This window comes from Nuphar pumila, unplaced genomic scaffold, assembly GCF_984573655.1.
Source record: "Nuphar pumila unplaced genomic scaffold, dmNupPumi1.hap1.1 HAP1_SCAFFOLD_1993, whole genome shotgun sequence".
In the NCBI taxonomy this organism is placed as follows: Eukaryota; Viridiplantae; Streptophyta; class Magnoliopsida; order Nymphaeales; family Nymphaeaceae; genus Nuphar; species Nuphar pumila.
The window spans coordinates 1,992-17,719 of record NW_028323815.1 but is presented as its reverse complement, the minus strand read 5'-3'; the positions used below and the strand labels follow the sequence as shown (position 1 = coordinate 17,719).

The following is a 15,728-nucleotide window of genomic DNA, read 5'->3' as shown; positions in this document are numbered from 1 at the left end:
AGGACTGGGAGGGCCCCTCAGCCATTCCAGCCATGAATCTTTGAAGATAGCTACGGTATCCACAAGCTGCTTGTCAATTGCAAGTCCAGGAGCAACTTGCAGATTTTTTTAACATCATCAACACCAACCGCTTCGCAGTCCCAGCACCCATGACTGCGAGGTGATTCGTAACTGAACATCCTTTAACACTTAGATTGTACCGCACTCAGTATATGTGGTGATGCATTGAATGCAACGAATGAGTCAACAGTGTCAGGCAGGCGCATGGGAGCGCCACGATAGCCGAGCGTGAGGCGATGGAGGCCCATGGCAGCGCACGAGACAAACTCCAGAGCATCTGGGACAGGATTCAGCCAATGCCCTCCCATAAATGTATTATGCAGTGAATGGACAGGTCAAAGGCGACAGTATAATGAGGCCATTCATCTGAGCTTTCGGGAAACCCGGGTACATCTTACAAGATACATAACTATTTGGCAGGTTTGAAACTACCACCCAGAACACCATTTGGGTACCGCAACATTTGCACAGCGAGCCACAACAACCCATTGCTGTGCACGCTCATCAAAAAAAAGGCTACTCTCTTCTAACTACGCTAGTCATGAGCATCCCACTCAATCGTGGGACGGGGCCATGGCATTTACAGTCGCCGCAACGAGCTTGCTCAATGCACTAGCTTGTCGGACAAGCCGAGGCGGCGCCGCTGCGCCAGAGTCTTGCATGTCACCCAGCCCCTTGAGGATCTCAGCCACGAGCAGGCGGATCTTGGAGTCTAGAATGGTCTTGAGGGCCGCACGCTCCTTGGCATGGTTGTTCACTTGCTCGACTAGCGTGGCGCGAGATGCTTCACCTGCAACATGAGTCAGCATCGCAACATGATGGCGCACAACTCCTCTTGAAGCACAGCTTAGATGCTTACCTTATGCATGGAGGTCTGCCCCAACCAATGCACCATATAGGCAGACAGTCTGAGGAGAAACCCGAATATGTTTTGAAATATCGTGGCTGGTGATTGGACTGGCAGCCAACTGCGAGAGCTGAGACCGCGCAGCGGTTGAGGCCTATGACAAGGCTGTCTATGTATGACAAGGCTGTCATACATTACAGATTGTATAAACACGACTTCAACACGGAGCATATCCCTATAAATTTGGCTGAGGCGTGTACTGCCGTTGGACAGGCAAATTGCCATATAATGCTCTTGATTCTCATACACCTGCTGGGATTCTCACCTGCCTCTTCTTGTAGATGCTGTCGGAGGCGTTCGTTCTCGTGCCGCAGGCTTGCAATCTTCTCCTCCGCCTCGCTGGCCCCTCGCCAGCTGTCCTGACCCAGCATGCCCCGCAGCTGCGTATTCTCGTCCTGCAGCAACGCCAGCTGCCGCAGCATCGCGTCCTGGGGGCCCCCAGACCCGCTCGGGGCGCTCGCGCGTTGAGTCGCCTGCTCTGCAAGCAGCGCGTGCAGCCGCTCAATCTCCGCACGCTGCGACTCCACCAATGCCGCCATTGCATCAGCATCTGAGTCAGACGCCGCTCCACTGTGGGGGGATTGAGGAGTGGCGTCGGCGAGCTGCACGGCCCCCCCCGCGTCGCGCTGTGGGGCGCCAGAAGGCCCCCCTCACCTTCCCCCCTCGAATTGCCGCGATGCGCGGCGACCCGAGCGCGGCGCGCGGGCCCTCCACCCCCCACGCATCGAGCGCGCTCTGCAGCTGGGAGTTCTTCATGGGCGAGATGTTGGCATGCTCCATGGCGGCCTTGCGCAGCGCAATGAGCTCGGCCGTGCGCTCGTCAAGCGCGTCCTCGAGCTTCCGCTGGTACTTGTCGTACGCATCGAGCTCCTCCTGAAGCGTGAGAATCTGCTCGTCGCGGTCGTTGAGGCGCTTTGTGAGCGCGAGCATGATATCGCGCTGTTTCAGCAGCAGCTGCTTGTAGCGGTCCACTTGCGCTCGGTCATCCTCGACAGCGTTGCGCTCGCGCTCTAGGTCCCTCAAGCGATCCTCGTACTCGCTCCGGATGCGCCGCTGCTCCCGTGCCAGCATGTTCCTGCATTTGCTCGATAGCGCTTTCAGCGACTGGCCGACGCTATGTTTCTTCCCTTTCGTGGCTGCCGTGAACAAATGGAGTCTAGGCTCTTGCTATGGAGAAAGGGAGCCAGACGAATGGAGCAAGGACTAACCGTCCTTGGTCCGATGCACTTGAGAGATGTGCATGAGTTTATCTGAAAGCTTCATGTCTGCAGCTGGATATGCAGAGAGCTGTGTGTTTGCCTCATCCGTGTCACCACAGCTGGCAGACTGAACAGCTCACGTTCCTGCCATGTGGCAGCCGAAAGGGTAGTTTCACTGAGCGGGCTTCAGGTGGTCACCGTAGCGCTAATGCCAAACAACTACTCACAGTTGCCAATGTCCATGCAGCACAAGGATTCATGTTAAGATCCATTCATTCAACCAATGAAATGGCGTAACAGGCATGCTGCGCTAGTTTTATGTTTTGAGCTCCTCAGGTTTTCTCCCGTCCCGTACAAATCATGACTATTCAGCGCTTGCGTACGGGATGCAAACACAGGAGGGGGCCAACTCACCGGAATTGTGGTGTCTCCTCAATGCCACGGCCGCCAACAAGCAGCTGCCCTTGCAGAGCCGCGATTTTCTCCTCAAGGGCGCGCTTTTCCGTCTTCTCGCGCATGAACTCTCGGCTCCTCGTCTCAAGCTCTGTAATGGCTGCCAGTTTGTCTGCCTCAGCTCTCCGCCTCTGCTCATCGACCTGTGCAAGCACCAAGGCTGGCAAAGTGTTCTCCAAATCCCTTTCATTCTTGAAGCGAGGGGTTCATAGAGGGACGGAGATCTAGAGCACACAATGTGACAGTTCCCTGGCCCTGTGCATACCACCGCAGCCAGCACGCTCCTCAGATAGCCAGATTGCATCGTCCTTCCAAGCTCATCAGAAACATCGAATTCACAGCTACGCAGTCAGTGCTGCTGCTGCTGAGGCAACCGCATAAGACAGCTACCAAGCAGAGCGTTGTTGCGCTGCACCCAGCGATAGCATAAAGTCCAGCCCGAGTGGCGAGAACCTTCTTATTTGTAATACGACGCCCTAACCTATTGAGCTACGCTAATTTTCGGGGTTTTGCCTTCTGCCTGGTACTACGAGCAGCGCGGGCGCACCTGAAGCAAGTGGCGCTTGTCCACCAGCAGCTTGGAGCGTCGCTGCAGCTCGGATCGCAGCCGCTTGAGTTCCTTCTCGTACTTGCGCAGTAGTGTGCGGTGGTCAAGGTCTTCGTTGACCTGCGCCCGGTTCCGGATGTTCTTCGCGCGGTTTGCAAACTTGAGCGTCGACACACTCTCTGCAAACGCCTCGAGCGCTGGCGAGATCATGCACATCATCGTCGTCTTGCAGTTGCCCCCGAGTGAGTCTTCCAGGATGCGTGTGAGCTTGGAGTCACGGTACGGGATGTGCTGGCGCGGCTTGTTGTCCGTCAGCGCGGCGATGACGTTTCCGAGCGCTGACAGGCTCTGGTTGATCTTCTTGGACTCCTCCAATCGCTTGCCGGTTGCACCGGTGATGTGCACGCGCTCCGACCCGGCCAGGTCTACTAGGTTTAGCTTGCCCACCTGTACAACAGCCGGGGCTGTCCATATGGGTAACATACACGTTGGATGTCGATCCATCGGACTATAGCCTTCGAGAAGACAAATGTGGCACCGAATTGGGTACCATTTCGGTCATGCAGAGCAATTGGACAAACCATTTGTGCTGATTGGCCATTCCAATATGACATAATCTGTAGTATTGCGCGCGAACGTCAGACGAGCTGGCAGCATGGGGCACGAAAAACGATCATGTTTAGAGGAGCAGCACAGCGGAACAACACAATGGATGGTATGACTGGGACACCATCGACCCGGGTGCTCACAGGACAACACCAAGTTGCGTCTCATAATGAACACCAAAGGATCTTCAGCATCTTGTAGTGATGCTCTGTATGATGTCGTTTGCATTTACAGGACGCAAAGGCTGCGCTGCAGAATACACTGTACCTCTCTTGCGGAAGTCCACGGTATGCTGCAAATCAGCTCACCGCCTTATGCATGTTGCCATCAGCTGAGTGCAGCGCAACATAGGACACGCCAAGCATCGAAATGTGCAGCATGAATCATGCATCGTGGTGAGGAGAGAAGCACCTTGATGGTGACAGGTTGCTCTGCGGCCATGGGATCCTCGGAGGAGGAGGTCTGCAAGCTTCGCACCGCCTCCCGCATTGTCTCAATCTCATCGGACTGCTTGCCCTGGTTGCTCTGGGAATGCTCAACGATGACGATGAAGACGGCATGTGAGCGGGACGAGACGTCGTTGAGCTTGGTGGCCCCTGTCGCCCTGTTCTCCGCCCCCCTGGCCATCAGCTCCAAGATCTCACCCTGGCTGCGAACGACCCACTCTGACAGGCCATCGACATACACCCCCCGGCGACGGTCCTCCCTGCAAGCACACTCACAGTCAGGAAGAATAGATGAGCGCCTGGAAGCCTACTGTCCTGGCCCAGGAACAAACACACCACAAATATTGCCACTGGTTCCAATCAAGCGCTGCCTGTGAACATGATTTTAGCATCTCTACGCAGCGTAAGCAAAACTTCAGTGATTCTGAATGGCCGCGAGCTCCAGCAAACTTCTCGTAAATTTATTTCATGGAAGGCAAAATCTGCTAGCAGCAATCGTTCAGCGAGCTCCAGACATTTGAATACAATTTCCGCTTCCTTCTGGTGCTGGCACCATTAAGGACTGACTATCGCCAAGTGGTGCAGGTCCTCTTCACATCCTGTACGATGATAGTACCATAAGCGAACATGGGCCCGTACGAGACCAAAGATCCCCCCTGTGCTGTACTGACAAACTTTGTACCAGCGGCGGGTAAGTAAGAGCGGTCACTGCTTACCAGATTTAGTTTCCAGCAGGCAGTAGATGGACCGGCATTCAAGCATCTTGGTCTGGGAAGCTGTCACACACCTGATGATCAAGTTGGAGCGCTCGGTCTTCAGAAGGTCGGAGATGCACTCGTTGTAGATCTGAAGGTACGATGCGCGCACCAGGTACTGACTGTGGGGGCCCATGTCACGAGAGATGCAGTGGAAAATGTCCCCGATGGCGCGAGGCACGATGCCTCGCGTTTGTGCGTGAATGTTCCCTTCCATTGTGAACGTCTTGCCCGTGCCTGCACATGCCAGCCGATGCTCATCCTTTCCATGTAGTAGTAACTGATCAAGGAGTAACTTCTCCTCACTTGGAGTTTCCAACCATGGCGGTGTCGAAAGGGTTATCACTCTCAGCTGTAAGATGCATCTCTGTGGCCAACGCGATGCTTTAGAGATCAAGAACATGAATTATGACTCCGCGGTCCAGTTGCCGCCCTCATGAATGACACTTGTACCAGCCGTGTGGTGTGTGAGACATGACTTGGCATCACGCATCTGAACTTGGTCGCACCAATGTAAAACACGCTTCGTGCGATGCCTCATACTTGGCGATGCAAGCCATATGCACCGCTGCTTTGCACCGTGAGGCAGCTTTCCGCAGGGGAGTGCCCAAGAATAAAGATAATGACGATGCCTCCTTTGACAACGCTACCACAATGTCCCCGGGGATGGCATTGCTCATGTGCACATGGTGTCCGTAGATTGCGGTGGTGACTGATGAGCTCGCGGATGCGCGCCTGTTTGACCGTACGCGATGATGGCGGCGTTGTAACCTTGGAGAGTGGAGAGCACCACAGGCTGAGCGCTTGTGGCGTACACCTCATCTTGCTGGGACTCTGTGCCGTAGACGTGGTCAAACGTGAAGCGATATGTCGCGTACAGTAGCCCCTCTGAGACCCCGTTCGGATTCTGACCGTATGCTGGCAGGTTCTCGGACAGCGTGATCGCCTTGTTGGCCTGGTCGATGAGGACCGTGTTTTGAAACGGCTTCCATCCGTTCAGCTCTCTCGGGAGCGGTGGCCTCACCCGGATCACGACCTGTACGACGCTGTTGGTCATGGGCATCCATGTTTCGAAGAAGCCGAGCGTTCGGAGGACCTTACATGTATGAGCCACCAGTGCCAAGCAAGCTGAATTAGCGTGTCGAGACAGGGCGTCGCAACGCTCATGAGCAATTCACCAAGTCGCGGGCATCAAACTAAGGTCTGCATGACGCAAGTTGCTGAGCTGCGTGTGCTACAGGCATGTAGCAGTTGCGCTGCACTGACGGCCGCAATGTTGCCGTGTGTCATTGTTGTGCATGTTCTTTCATATCCGCATCCAACCGGACACACATGAAACTTGATGATGTCTGTCGGCCCTCATACAAACATGTACACGTGTAACTCCATGAGGGGCCTGTTGCTGCCCATGGTCCAAGAGAAAGCACCATGTCATCCACCCCCGCGACCATAGGTCATGGGCTTTCCCAGGATGAATGCATAAACACACTCGTGAGATACCACAATGTGAGTGGACAGCATGGATTCTGCATAGCGCTGGGCGCACTGTGTCTCACGCTTCGATTCATCCAGCAACTGTCATGGATGCATATCAATTAAACCCTGAGGACGAAGTTGGCTGCGACTCAAGCTCGAACTATCGTCGTCTGGATTCTTCCGTGGTACAGAAATATAAAGGCCATTACATTTGTGCAGGAGCAAGGTTGTTCGACCAGATTGAATCAATGAGGCGTGTGTGTTTCAGAGCGTGGGAGACGGGTAAAAGCAACAACGACGAATCCCAGAGTAACTTGAGCACAGCGAGTCCATGCGCAGAAGATTCAGGTTCATCGTAATAATATAGTTTTGTTACAAGCTTTCATATCCTTGTGCGGACAGTTGTTTTCATTTTTGTTTTGATGCAGTTCACAACGAAAGTACCCAGGTGACGATATCGGCGACTTCCGCAACGTTGTCTGCCTTCTATGGTATCGGATTTTCCTGGTGTGTTACTTCAACGTTGCATGCGCCGACTTGTGCGGACGAGAAATGCTCGTTGTTCGACAGGGTTAGGATCCGTGCAGCTTTGAAACGAGCTACCGCAATAGCAGACAAAACTTGCGAGGACTTCACCTCTCTTACCCATTTTGTTCCATCGTTCAATGAAATGTGGATTGACACCATGGTCGCTTGGAGGCGAGCAGATACACAGACCCTTTCCGCACGCCATGTATATGGGCACGATATCGGCATGCGCCTATGCCAGAATGCATTTCTAGAAATGGGGAAAGCACCTTGAAGTTGTCGTTCTTCTGATTTTCATCAAAATACCTTTCATCTTCAAAGCCGTCCCTTGTCTGGATGATGCTTTCGTTATCCACGCTTGAGGTGGCGTAAAACGCCATTTCAGAGGTAGAAAGAGTCATGCAGCATGAAGTACAAAACGCTTGGCGTGCCTATTTGCAGATCAAGGAACAAGCCATGCCCCGCAGGTTGAAAGAGCTTGCCGAGGACATATCTTTTTACAGCGCAAATCACCAAACCATCCACGCTTCGTCCAACAGGATATGATTGTGTGAATGTCACTTTCTGCCCGCACGATTCACCTTCGCTATCAACGCCGCAAGGCAGTTCAGTTTCAAAGTTTCAAGTCAGCAGAAACCATAGTGCAAGTCATCACAAATTACAGCAACATCAGCTGATGATCTGTGTGCGTGGTTGGGAGGAACATTAGCGCACGCGTACACCTCAGCCCACTATGGGCTCTGCAGATTGTCGGGAAGTAAGTACCACGAGCGTATCGGTCGGTTTGGTAAGCTCTGAAAGTTGTGGCCGAGTCATCCACGAGGCGCTGTCGAATAGGCCAGTCAGCTATCTACGACGTAGACTACGTTCTGCCCAGGCTCAGGACCGAATTCTAGACATGGTGCTTTATGTTAAACGAAAAGCTGATACCTACGGTGTGAGAGCAAGGCATGGTGGTCAGACATTTTGACGTCACATGTCCCTGAATCACCACCCCTTATTTCGGTGCGTTTTCCATCTGAAAGCATGACTCTGGGAGCAGGGATCTGCGGGTCATGGCCGCCTTTGTGTTTCAAACGTCTGGAGGGCCAATATTGTCCACCTTGTACATGTCAATGTGGAATTATTGTGAAAGATACATCATACATGTGTACGTGGCAAGGTCAGGCCAGCTCATGCACGCACCACTAGTAAGACTGCCAGGAATTGCAAGCCCGGCCATCGCGATGCATACGGCGTTTCCATGGTGCCTCAATGCCGTTGCACCCATTGCTTTCATCTCATCGATATGAGTGCCGAGCGATCCATTGATGTCATTTTTTTGCACATGACAGGCGCAAAGGAGCACATCCCTCTGCCTCTGACGAAAAGAAACATGGCTAACCAGACCATGTGGACTACTTATGACAACCTCGAATGCCTCGGTTGCCTTTTGGAATGTGACACAGCATTAACAGTCCCCCTCTGCTTGTGATCAGTAGTCAGCACATACTAAGAATGGCCCGACAGCCTACACCTATCACGCGCGAATGAAATCGGATTCATTTTCCATCCTCATAACGCGGCCCTCTGGTTCTTGCAAGTATCGGCCGCTCTCCAAGTACATGTGCAGGCGAGTTCTCACAGCGCTGCTATCTGGATCGTTCTTGGTGTCCAGGTCTTTCAGAAACTCGTCGTTCATCACATGCAGCAGCTTGACAAACTGGCCCCTGCAAGACAAGAACACCTAGTCAAGCCCTGCCTCTGTGATGTGTCAGCCAACCCCAACTTTCATGCCCAGGCAGCATCACAATCATGGATTACTGCTGCATCCACAAGCGCATATGCGAACCGCTGCCAGCATCTAGTGCTGCACCTGTTGCGCTAATCGCCACGATTGGCATGTGTTGTCACGTATATCCGTTATAATTTGTGTATACATACAGTTCCGTTTGAAGGGGATTCAGCACTTTGCCAGCCGGTATGATTTGCAGGTCCACGTGCTAAAAAATGCATGAGTTCTTGGGACAGAAATGGGGGTCGAAACCCAATCCGGCAAAGCGCTGTCGAGGTTGGCCTTCATGATGGTTGTCTGGCGTTGACTGAGCATCATGTACTGTGCTTTGCTCCTGTGCACACTCAGACGCAGGTGGAGGCTGCGTATTGGCTTACACCAGGCATGGCCAGATTTGCCGCTTCCCGAGCCCACAAACAAGCCCTGCGCAGCCAATTTTGCTTGTGATGTTCATGCTTGTGATTCGCACCCGTACTGGTTGTGCAGCATGTAACCGGCACTGAGGATGAATGCCAGCAGTCCAGATGCAGTCAGGCGATTCGCAGGCAGGGCGTTGAGGTATTGGGCGACAAAGGCCCACGCAGAGGACAGGCCGCTTGGCGTTGTTTGGAGCAGAGCGCCGTAAAACAGCATGTACGATTTGTTGCGGTCTGCCAACTCCTCTTCAGTCTCCCATCTCTTCTCAGTCGCACCCACCTCGACCTGCCTGCAACAACATTCCGCGAGATTGCCTTTGATCAACTAGCCCAAAGGCTCACAGGACTGCTCCCTCTTGCACGGCTGTCACAACCACGTTTAGGGTTGAAATGTCTTTCGACAGCACATTCTGCCAGATATGTTCATGGGCAACATTCGCCTTGTCTGGAAGCACCGGCTCTGAAAACGACAGATCTCTGCACGCCAGATACGTCAAAAAGAAAAAAAAACGGAGATTTGCTTTTTGGTACAACGTGGTGAATGCATCTAAGGCAGGAAAGCAAGACTCGACGCATTTCCTGAAAAGCGTGATGGCTCCCGCACCTGTAACCCACAAGTTTCCTCCACTCGTCCTCTGGGATCGTGTCACGGCTGAATTTGGTGTATTGCGGCCGCGTGAAGGGACACTCAGCGTGCAGCTGGGCGATCGTAAAATCCATCAACTTGGGGTGAGTGCAGGCAATGTTTGCGAGAAGCTTTCCCAAAGCAAACTCGTATCCCACGGCTTTTGTCACCTGTACAGCATACTCGATCACATGACGCTCCGACATAGCTCACCGCACCGCATATCTCAGACTCTCAGCGTATATCCCATATCTCAGCCCCGATATAGAGCCATATGCCAGTAAAAGCAACCAGGGACAGCAGCAGATGCCACAGTTGCAAAGTGCACACAACGGCGCAACGCAATGTTGATCAATGTGCGGACAGTCAGCTCGGAAGATAGTTGCGCATCAAGCGGAGCATGTACATGCGCAATCTCAATGAGATCCTCTGGAGTGCACAAGCGAACACCAAGGTGTGACCACGAAGTACGTGTTGAAATGGAAATTGTAAGTTCTTCGGAGGCTGTGCCATGTATGTGCCAGAACAGGGCGAGACTGCGCGCCTGCGACTCGCACTGCAGGATGAACTTCCTGGAAAGTGTGACATAAGCGTGCGTGCGTGCAGGCCCCTCCGGTGTGCTATTGAGGACAGCCAAGAGCTCCTGGCTCTTGCTCTGGATTTGGCTGTGCACTGCAGAGATCTGCTGCGTCCGTTTGACGATGTTCCGTTCAATCGCGCGACGGCCAGGCTTGAATGCGTCGTCTGTTTTGTAGCGCACATACTCCTCATCCTTCACTGCATCGCCAAAACCTGCGACAGCAAAGAGCAGCTTCAAGCCATGCAATCTCAAGCCTCCCAGCTTGCAGCCCCAACATCGCCTCGTTCGCTCGCGACCACACAAAAATTCTGTCGGCACCACGCCTGTCTTTGAACAGACACCTTATAAACACCTTATGAATGTTAGGACTCTTTTACTAGAAAGAGGTAGACAAAGGTGGAATGACAAAAGGATAAAGGCACAGATAGAATGATGATTACGTCACTTTCTACGACACACAAAGACCTGACCTTACATGTCTCAGCAGACACAGCCTTAGCTGCATGGAAGGAAGTCGTGTGGATTTACAAGGTTCCTTTTCTTGGTCTGAAGTTTTGTAGTCCAAAAACACCCGGCCACTTTTGATTCTTGTTCTGATAGCTAGTAATGGAGCTAGTACGCCTGTGGTCAGCTGCACTGTTCAAAATGCAGACAAACCGGCACGATGGGGAGGTGTTATGCAAGCGCCGAGTCAGGTTTTGCAGACCTCGCAAGCCGTGCACAACCACGGGAGGCGAGCAGCGACGTACTCTTGGCGAGCCTTGCGCTTTCAGCAACGGCTGAGGCGCTGGCCATGAGGAGCTTGCTGGTGGGCGTGGAGGCTGCTTGGGCTTGCTCCGCCGCTTGTGCGGCCTTCTCTGCCTCGCGCCGATGCCTGGCCCGTGCATCTGCTGTGGAAGTAGCTGCTGCTGCTGCTGAAGCTGCCGCCTCACTATACGCAGACGATGCAGTGATGATGATGTATGTTTTCACATCACTTGGAATTCTTGCAGTTGCCGCATCCACATGGACATTCGCAACTCCAAGATGCTTGGGCAGAGCTTTGGCAGTTGTGTTTCGACCCCCCTAATTGCCCCCAATATCCTTGCTTTTTCACATCTAGACGCACACATCGCAAGGTCTGGAGACGCCCTGTGCTGCAGTGAGGGATGGAATACACAGCGGCGCACATCCTGACACACGTGTGCGAGAGCAGACGGCCAAGTCTCGACCATGCATGTGTTGCCCTCTCTTTTGTTCACGGCAGACCAGATGATCTGATTTGCGAGTGCACTTGGCGTCGCCCATGTCCATGTTGCAATGCATCGCATCAACATGGACATGGGCGACAAAATACATCACTCATGAGCGGGTGCCAGCCCCACAACGGCTGACGATGCTATCCGGACCTTACACCTGAAGCGGCAGCCAGTCATGCACAGCAAAGCACAGTACATTCAGCAGACACCTGACTGTTTATACAGCTACATGCATCAACTTGAACAACACCATGGCTAAGCAGTGTGTACTTCACCATACATCTAAACGAGCAAGTGGGAAACACCTGGTCGCGAACCAGTGCCCAGTTAATTAATGGCTTGAATGTTTTCATACGCAGTATGGAATGCAACGCGGTCACAGCACATGGCAAGCAAGGCAAGCGTGACGATATGACCACATATTCAACTACGCAGATGCAACTCTGTGTGAGATGCGTGAAGATACAATGCAAAACAACGTTGAGGAAGTAATCAGGCGCTTGGCGACGGTCATGAACGTGCAAGTGCTCTGCTCCAGACGGGCCTTGTTAGCAGCCATGTCTGGAAACAATCACCACCACCAGTAATCAACCCAGACATGTGTGGGAGCTTACCGTTCTGCATTTCGGCGCTCTTCCTCCTGTCTGGCACGCGCCTCCTCTTCGCGCTTGCGGGCTTGTGCAGCCTCCTGTGCGGCTTGCTCCTGTCGTTGCCGTTCTTCTTCTCGAAACTGTGCCAACGAAGCATCCGACTTCGCGATGAGCTGGGCCAGTGAGTCAGCGATACGCTGCTGCGTTTCCCTCCTGCGCACGCCCACCTCTGATACTCCTGCCGATCCTTTGCTCAAAAGAGTGGCTGGGTACTAAAAATTTACGTCCACCTCGTCGTTGCCATCAGCGTGGCCAAAGCTCCAATGGATATGGCTCGATACGCATGTCGTTATTTATGCATGCCATGCCGCACTGCAGCGTTTTGCCAGACCGTGTGATTTGTGCGTGTCCAGATGCCCACAAATGCATGATCTTTAAGGGCAAATATGGGCGTTGAAACCAATTCGGCAACACACTAATGCTACAATGACTCCACAAGGTGGGGTAGGTTGCATGGCCAGGCAGCTATGGGCAGCATTGCAAGCGCAGAAAGCACATGGATTGTGCCTGTGGCACCAGCATGTTCCAAATAGACCGACCTTGTGAGCATCCCAAGATCTCCAATCATGATTTGGGCACAACCTGCAATTGCATCCTCAGGAAATGGATGGGTCACAGGGAGCCCAAGCATTGCTTCAGCAGCATTTTCCAGTGCAGCTCGACACAAGTGACTTGGTGCAACATGCCAAAGTGTGCGTTGTTCATTTCTTGCGCAACAAGTAAGGCCTGTGAGTCATACTTTGCGCGGTCCATTTGCAGCTGCTCTTGATCAAGCGACGCCACAATCGCCGCACACAAGGACACATGCGCTGCAGCAGCTTGCTCATCGCATGCTTTCTGCCGTGCATCGGTCAACGCTCGTAGCTGGGCCCAACCCTCTCGCTTGGCAGCCTCTGCCTGACGCTGCACAAGCACATGCATGTTCAAGCCGTGCCCGAATCCCCCAAAACGCAAACGTATCAAGATACGGCCCATGAGCGTTGCGTTTCAGCTGGACATCCAAACTAGTGATGATAACTTCGAACGATCGTCCCAGCTGCCAGAGCTTTGCCAGACCCTTCGATTTGTCAGGTCCAGATGCCCAAAGATACAGGAATGCTCGAGGCAACATTGGGGGTGGAAACCTTTCCTGGCGAAGCACTTCCAACTGCATACCGGGCCCAATGCAGGTGTGGCCACAGCTCCGCACCTGCATCCGCGCATTTTCCGCCATGCGTAGTTGCGCATCCTCAGAGACTTGCATCTTGTGATGCGTCCAATCCACATTGGGCGATAAAATCAGGCTGTCCGTTGGGTCTACGGCTGTAGGAGCCATGACGCTTTTTTGCTCAACACGCTCCTGGTCGTCGTCTGCGTCATCCTTGGGAACGGAGAAGCGCCCCCTGCGATGCGGTTTCCCCCCTGGGTGGAACATTGTGGCGCCTTCAGCAGCATCTTTGAAGGTCACCGGCAGTCTCATCCCTCGACAAACAGTGGTCATCGGCCGGTTCCGTGCGGCAACGATTGTGGCGCGTTGCTTTGCTTCACGGCGGGCCGCATGCTCAGACGCCATGCTGTCCATGGCAGCTGAGTCATCAAAGAGCCGCCGATTGATGTGCGGGTTCGATGCGAGAAGCGGTGAGCGCGTGGCGATCAGCTTGCTGGAGGGTGGGGTGTGTGAATGTGCCTCCGAGGAACGCAGTTTGGAGCGCGGCATGCCTAAGGTTGCAGACATCCCCAAAGCAGAGGGTGATTTTGATGCGCTGTGTGTACGCCCCTGCTGCGCACTGAGCCTGTTTATAAGGTACGAGGGCGTCGCAAACGGCCATAGAGCTGAGAGTTCAGCCACTGCTGGCGTTGACGATGGGGCGGTATGCTGGTTGAGGCACCCGCTTTCTGCCGAGCTGTGATGTGGCTTGGACGAGGCGTCATCGTCATCGTCCGAGTCGCTCAATGGCACACTATAGCGACTCTTGCTACGCACTGTACTTTTGCTGACAAAGCTTCCTGGAGACCTGCACAACAAGCATCTTGTCATAAAGGATACTTTGCTTGATGGTGTGCAACATGCCAGGCCCTGCTGCGCTTCATAGTCTGACATGCCGCTCGAGTGTTGGTGCATCAATGCACACGTGCGGCTTGCAAGCCAGTATATTGTTTGCGATTGACTGTTGGGAAGACATCTTGGAGCTCTCAAGATCCGCAAGCAAGTGCTATGTGTCTAAAGGCCACTGGCGATCTCTCACTCCGGGCAATTCCACTCTCTCCTTTTGCTATATAAGGGCAGATGCTGCATCTGCAGACGAATTAGCATTGCCTCGGCAGACATGGCTGGCAACCCTATGACATAAACAGATTGAACAAATTAGCCAGCACTGTCATCAGTTACCCAGCTGCGAGGTAAGCGACGTATGAACTGTCATGTTGCACGGCGGCATGTTGTTTATATTCACGATATTTTATGGTTGCATGAACCAATGAAAAACGCCCCACCTCACCATGTGACAGCTCCAAAGCACCGTACCCAGGAACACCTTCGTTCGGGAGGGCCATGCCAGGGGCAGCTCGTCGAACGATGTCCTAAGAGTTGTACATACAGAAAAGACAACACACATTACATGATTTCAACCGTAAAATGCTGCCGAGTCTCCTATAACGTCGGGGCGACAGCAAGTCCGTGGCAGGTTGCTATTGCGTACAGTTGCATGGCAGCTCATTCAATTGTATCCTGCTACTTGTAGGACCCACCTTACAGTAACGAGATACATCCCCAAATCCGCTGTATGGCTCGCTGCTTTGCATGCTGAAATAGTCCTATCTGTCGACAGCACCTGGTTCGGCGCGAGGACCTCGGAGTCTCTGCCTGATGACGAGAGGCCGGGTCTCAGCGATGACGTGAGGCACAGACATATATGTGAACAGCAGGCGTTGGCAAAACTGTGGTGATTACTGGGGTAAAATGACAATCATCTGGGCGTTGGGTATGTATTCTCCAGCGACTTCGCGTTGCAACATTCGTTGTAAACAGATTTCACTGCGTCGGACTTTGCGCAACATGTCTTGTAACACAGGACGGTGTTCTGCCTCTGCTACAGAGCAATTGGCTGCAAGTACCACAATTTCCTCCGTCAAGAAGTACTATGGCGAGGTTCTTGAAACCAGCAAAGACCTGAAAACCAGCGCATGCACGGCTGCTGGAAGACCGCATTCAGAAATAGTGAAACGCATGCGCTCGGTCCCTCAGGAGGTGAAGGACAAGTTTTACGGCTGTGGAGCACCTTTGCCCCTGGGAATCTCCGGACTCAGGGTCCTTGACCTCGGCAGTGGCTCGGGCCGGGACTGCTACATATGCGCTTCGCTTGTTGGAGAGACAGGTGAGCATTGCTATCTGCTGTATGGAAGTGTCCTTGGTGCACGCACATACCCAGCTGACTTAGGATGGACGAACCCCAAAACATTTCGCCAAACGGCGACGTGTGAGGTGGATAC

The 15,728-nt window shown here is 53.2% G+C and overlaps 2 protein-coding genes across 2 annotated transcripts; both read right to left on the bottom strand.

Annotated features, from left to right (window-relative positions):
• Positions 1 to 1,522: 1,522 nt before the first annotated feature.
• Positions 1,523 to 6,036, bottom strand: LOC149808913 (uncharacterized). Its single transcript, XM_089995098.1, has 6 exons — positions 5,709 to 6,036; positions 5,006 to 5,210; positions 4,184 to 4,478; positions 3,167 to 3,613; positions 2,581 to 2,762; positions 1,523 to 2,042 (listed from the first exon to the last, which is right to left on the bottom strand). Exons 1-6 carry the CDS (start codon positions 6,034 to 6,036, stop codon positions 1,523 to 1,525), a joined length of 1,977 nt encoding a protein of 658 aa, XP_089851224.1.
• A 2,460-nt stretch (positions 6,037 to 8,496) lies between these two features.
• LOC149808912 (uncharacterized) lies at positions 8,497 to 9,998 on the bottom strand. The gene is made up of 4 exons (XM_089995097.1): positions 9,772 to 9,998; positions 9,510 to 9,644; positions 9,221 to 9,457; positions 8,497 to 8,686 (listed from the first exon to the last, which is right to left on the bottom strand). The coding sequence occupies exons 1-4, from the start codon at positions 9,996 to 9,998 to the stop codon at positions 8,497 to 8,499; spliced, it is 789 nt and encodes a 262-aa protein (XP_089851223.1).
• Between the last annotated feature and the right edge of the window lie 5,730 nt (positions 9,999 to 15,728).

Coding starts and splice junctions, on each gene's coding strand:
- LOC149808913 (XM_089995098.1), bottom strand. CDS start 6,036: ATGCCCATGACCAACAGCGTCGTACAGGTCGTGATCCGGGTGAGGCCA. Junction 4,479..5,005: donor CGCTCCAACTTGATCATCAG/GTGTGTGACAGC, acceptor GTGTGCTTGCAG/GGAGGACCGTCGCCGGGGGG. Junction 3,614..4,183: donor AGCAACCTGTCACCATCAAG/GTGCTTCTCTCC, acceptor GCTGTTGTACAG/GTGGGCAAGCTAAACCTAGT.
- LOC149808912 (XM_089995097.1), bottom strand. CDS start 9,998: ATGTCGGAGCGTCATGTGATCGAGTATGCTGTACAGGTGACAAAAGCC. Junction 9,458..9,509: donor GTGCAAGAGGGAGCAGTCCT/GTGAGCCTTTGG, acceptor ATGTTGTTGCAG/GCAGGTCGAGGTGGGTGCGA. Junction 8,687..9,220: donor ATGCTGCACAACCAGTACGG/GTGCGAATCACA, acceptor CTTGTCTTGCAG/GGGCCAGTTTGTCAAGCTGC.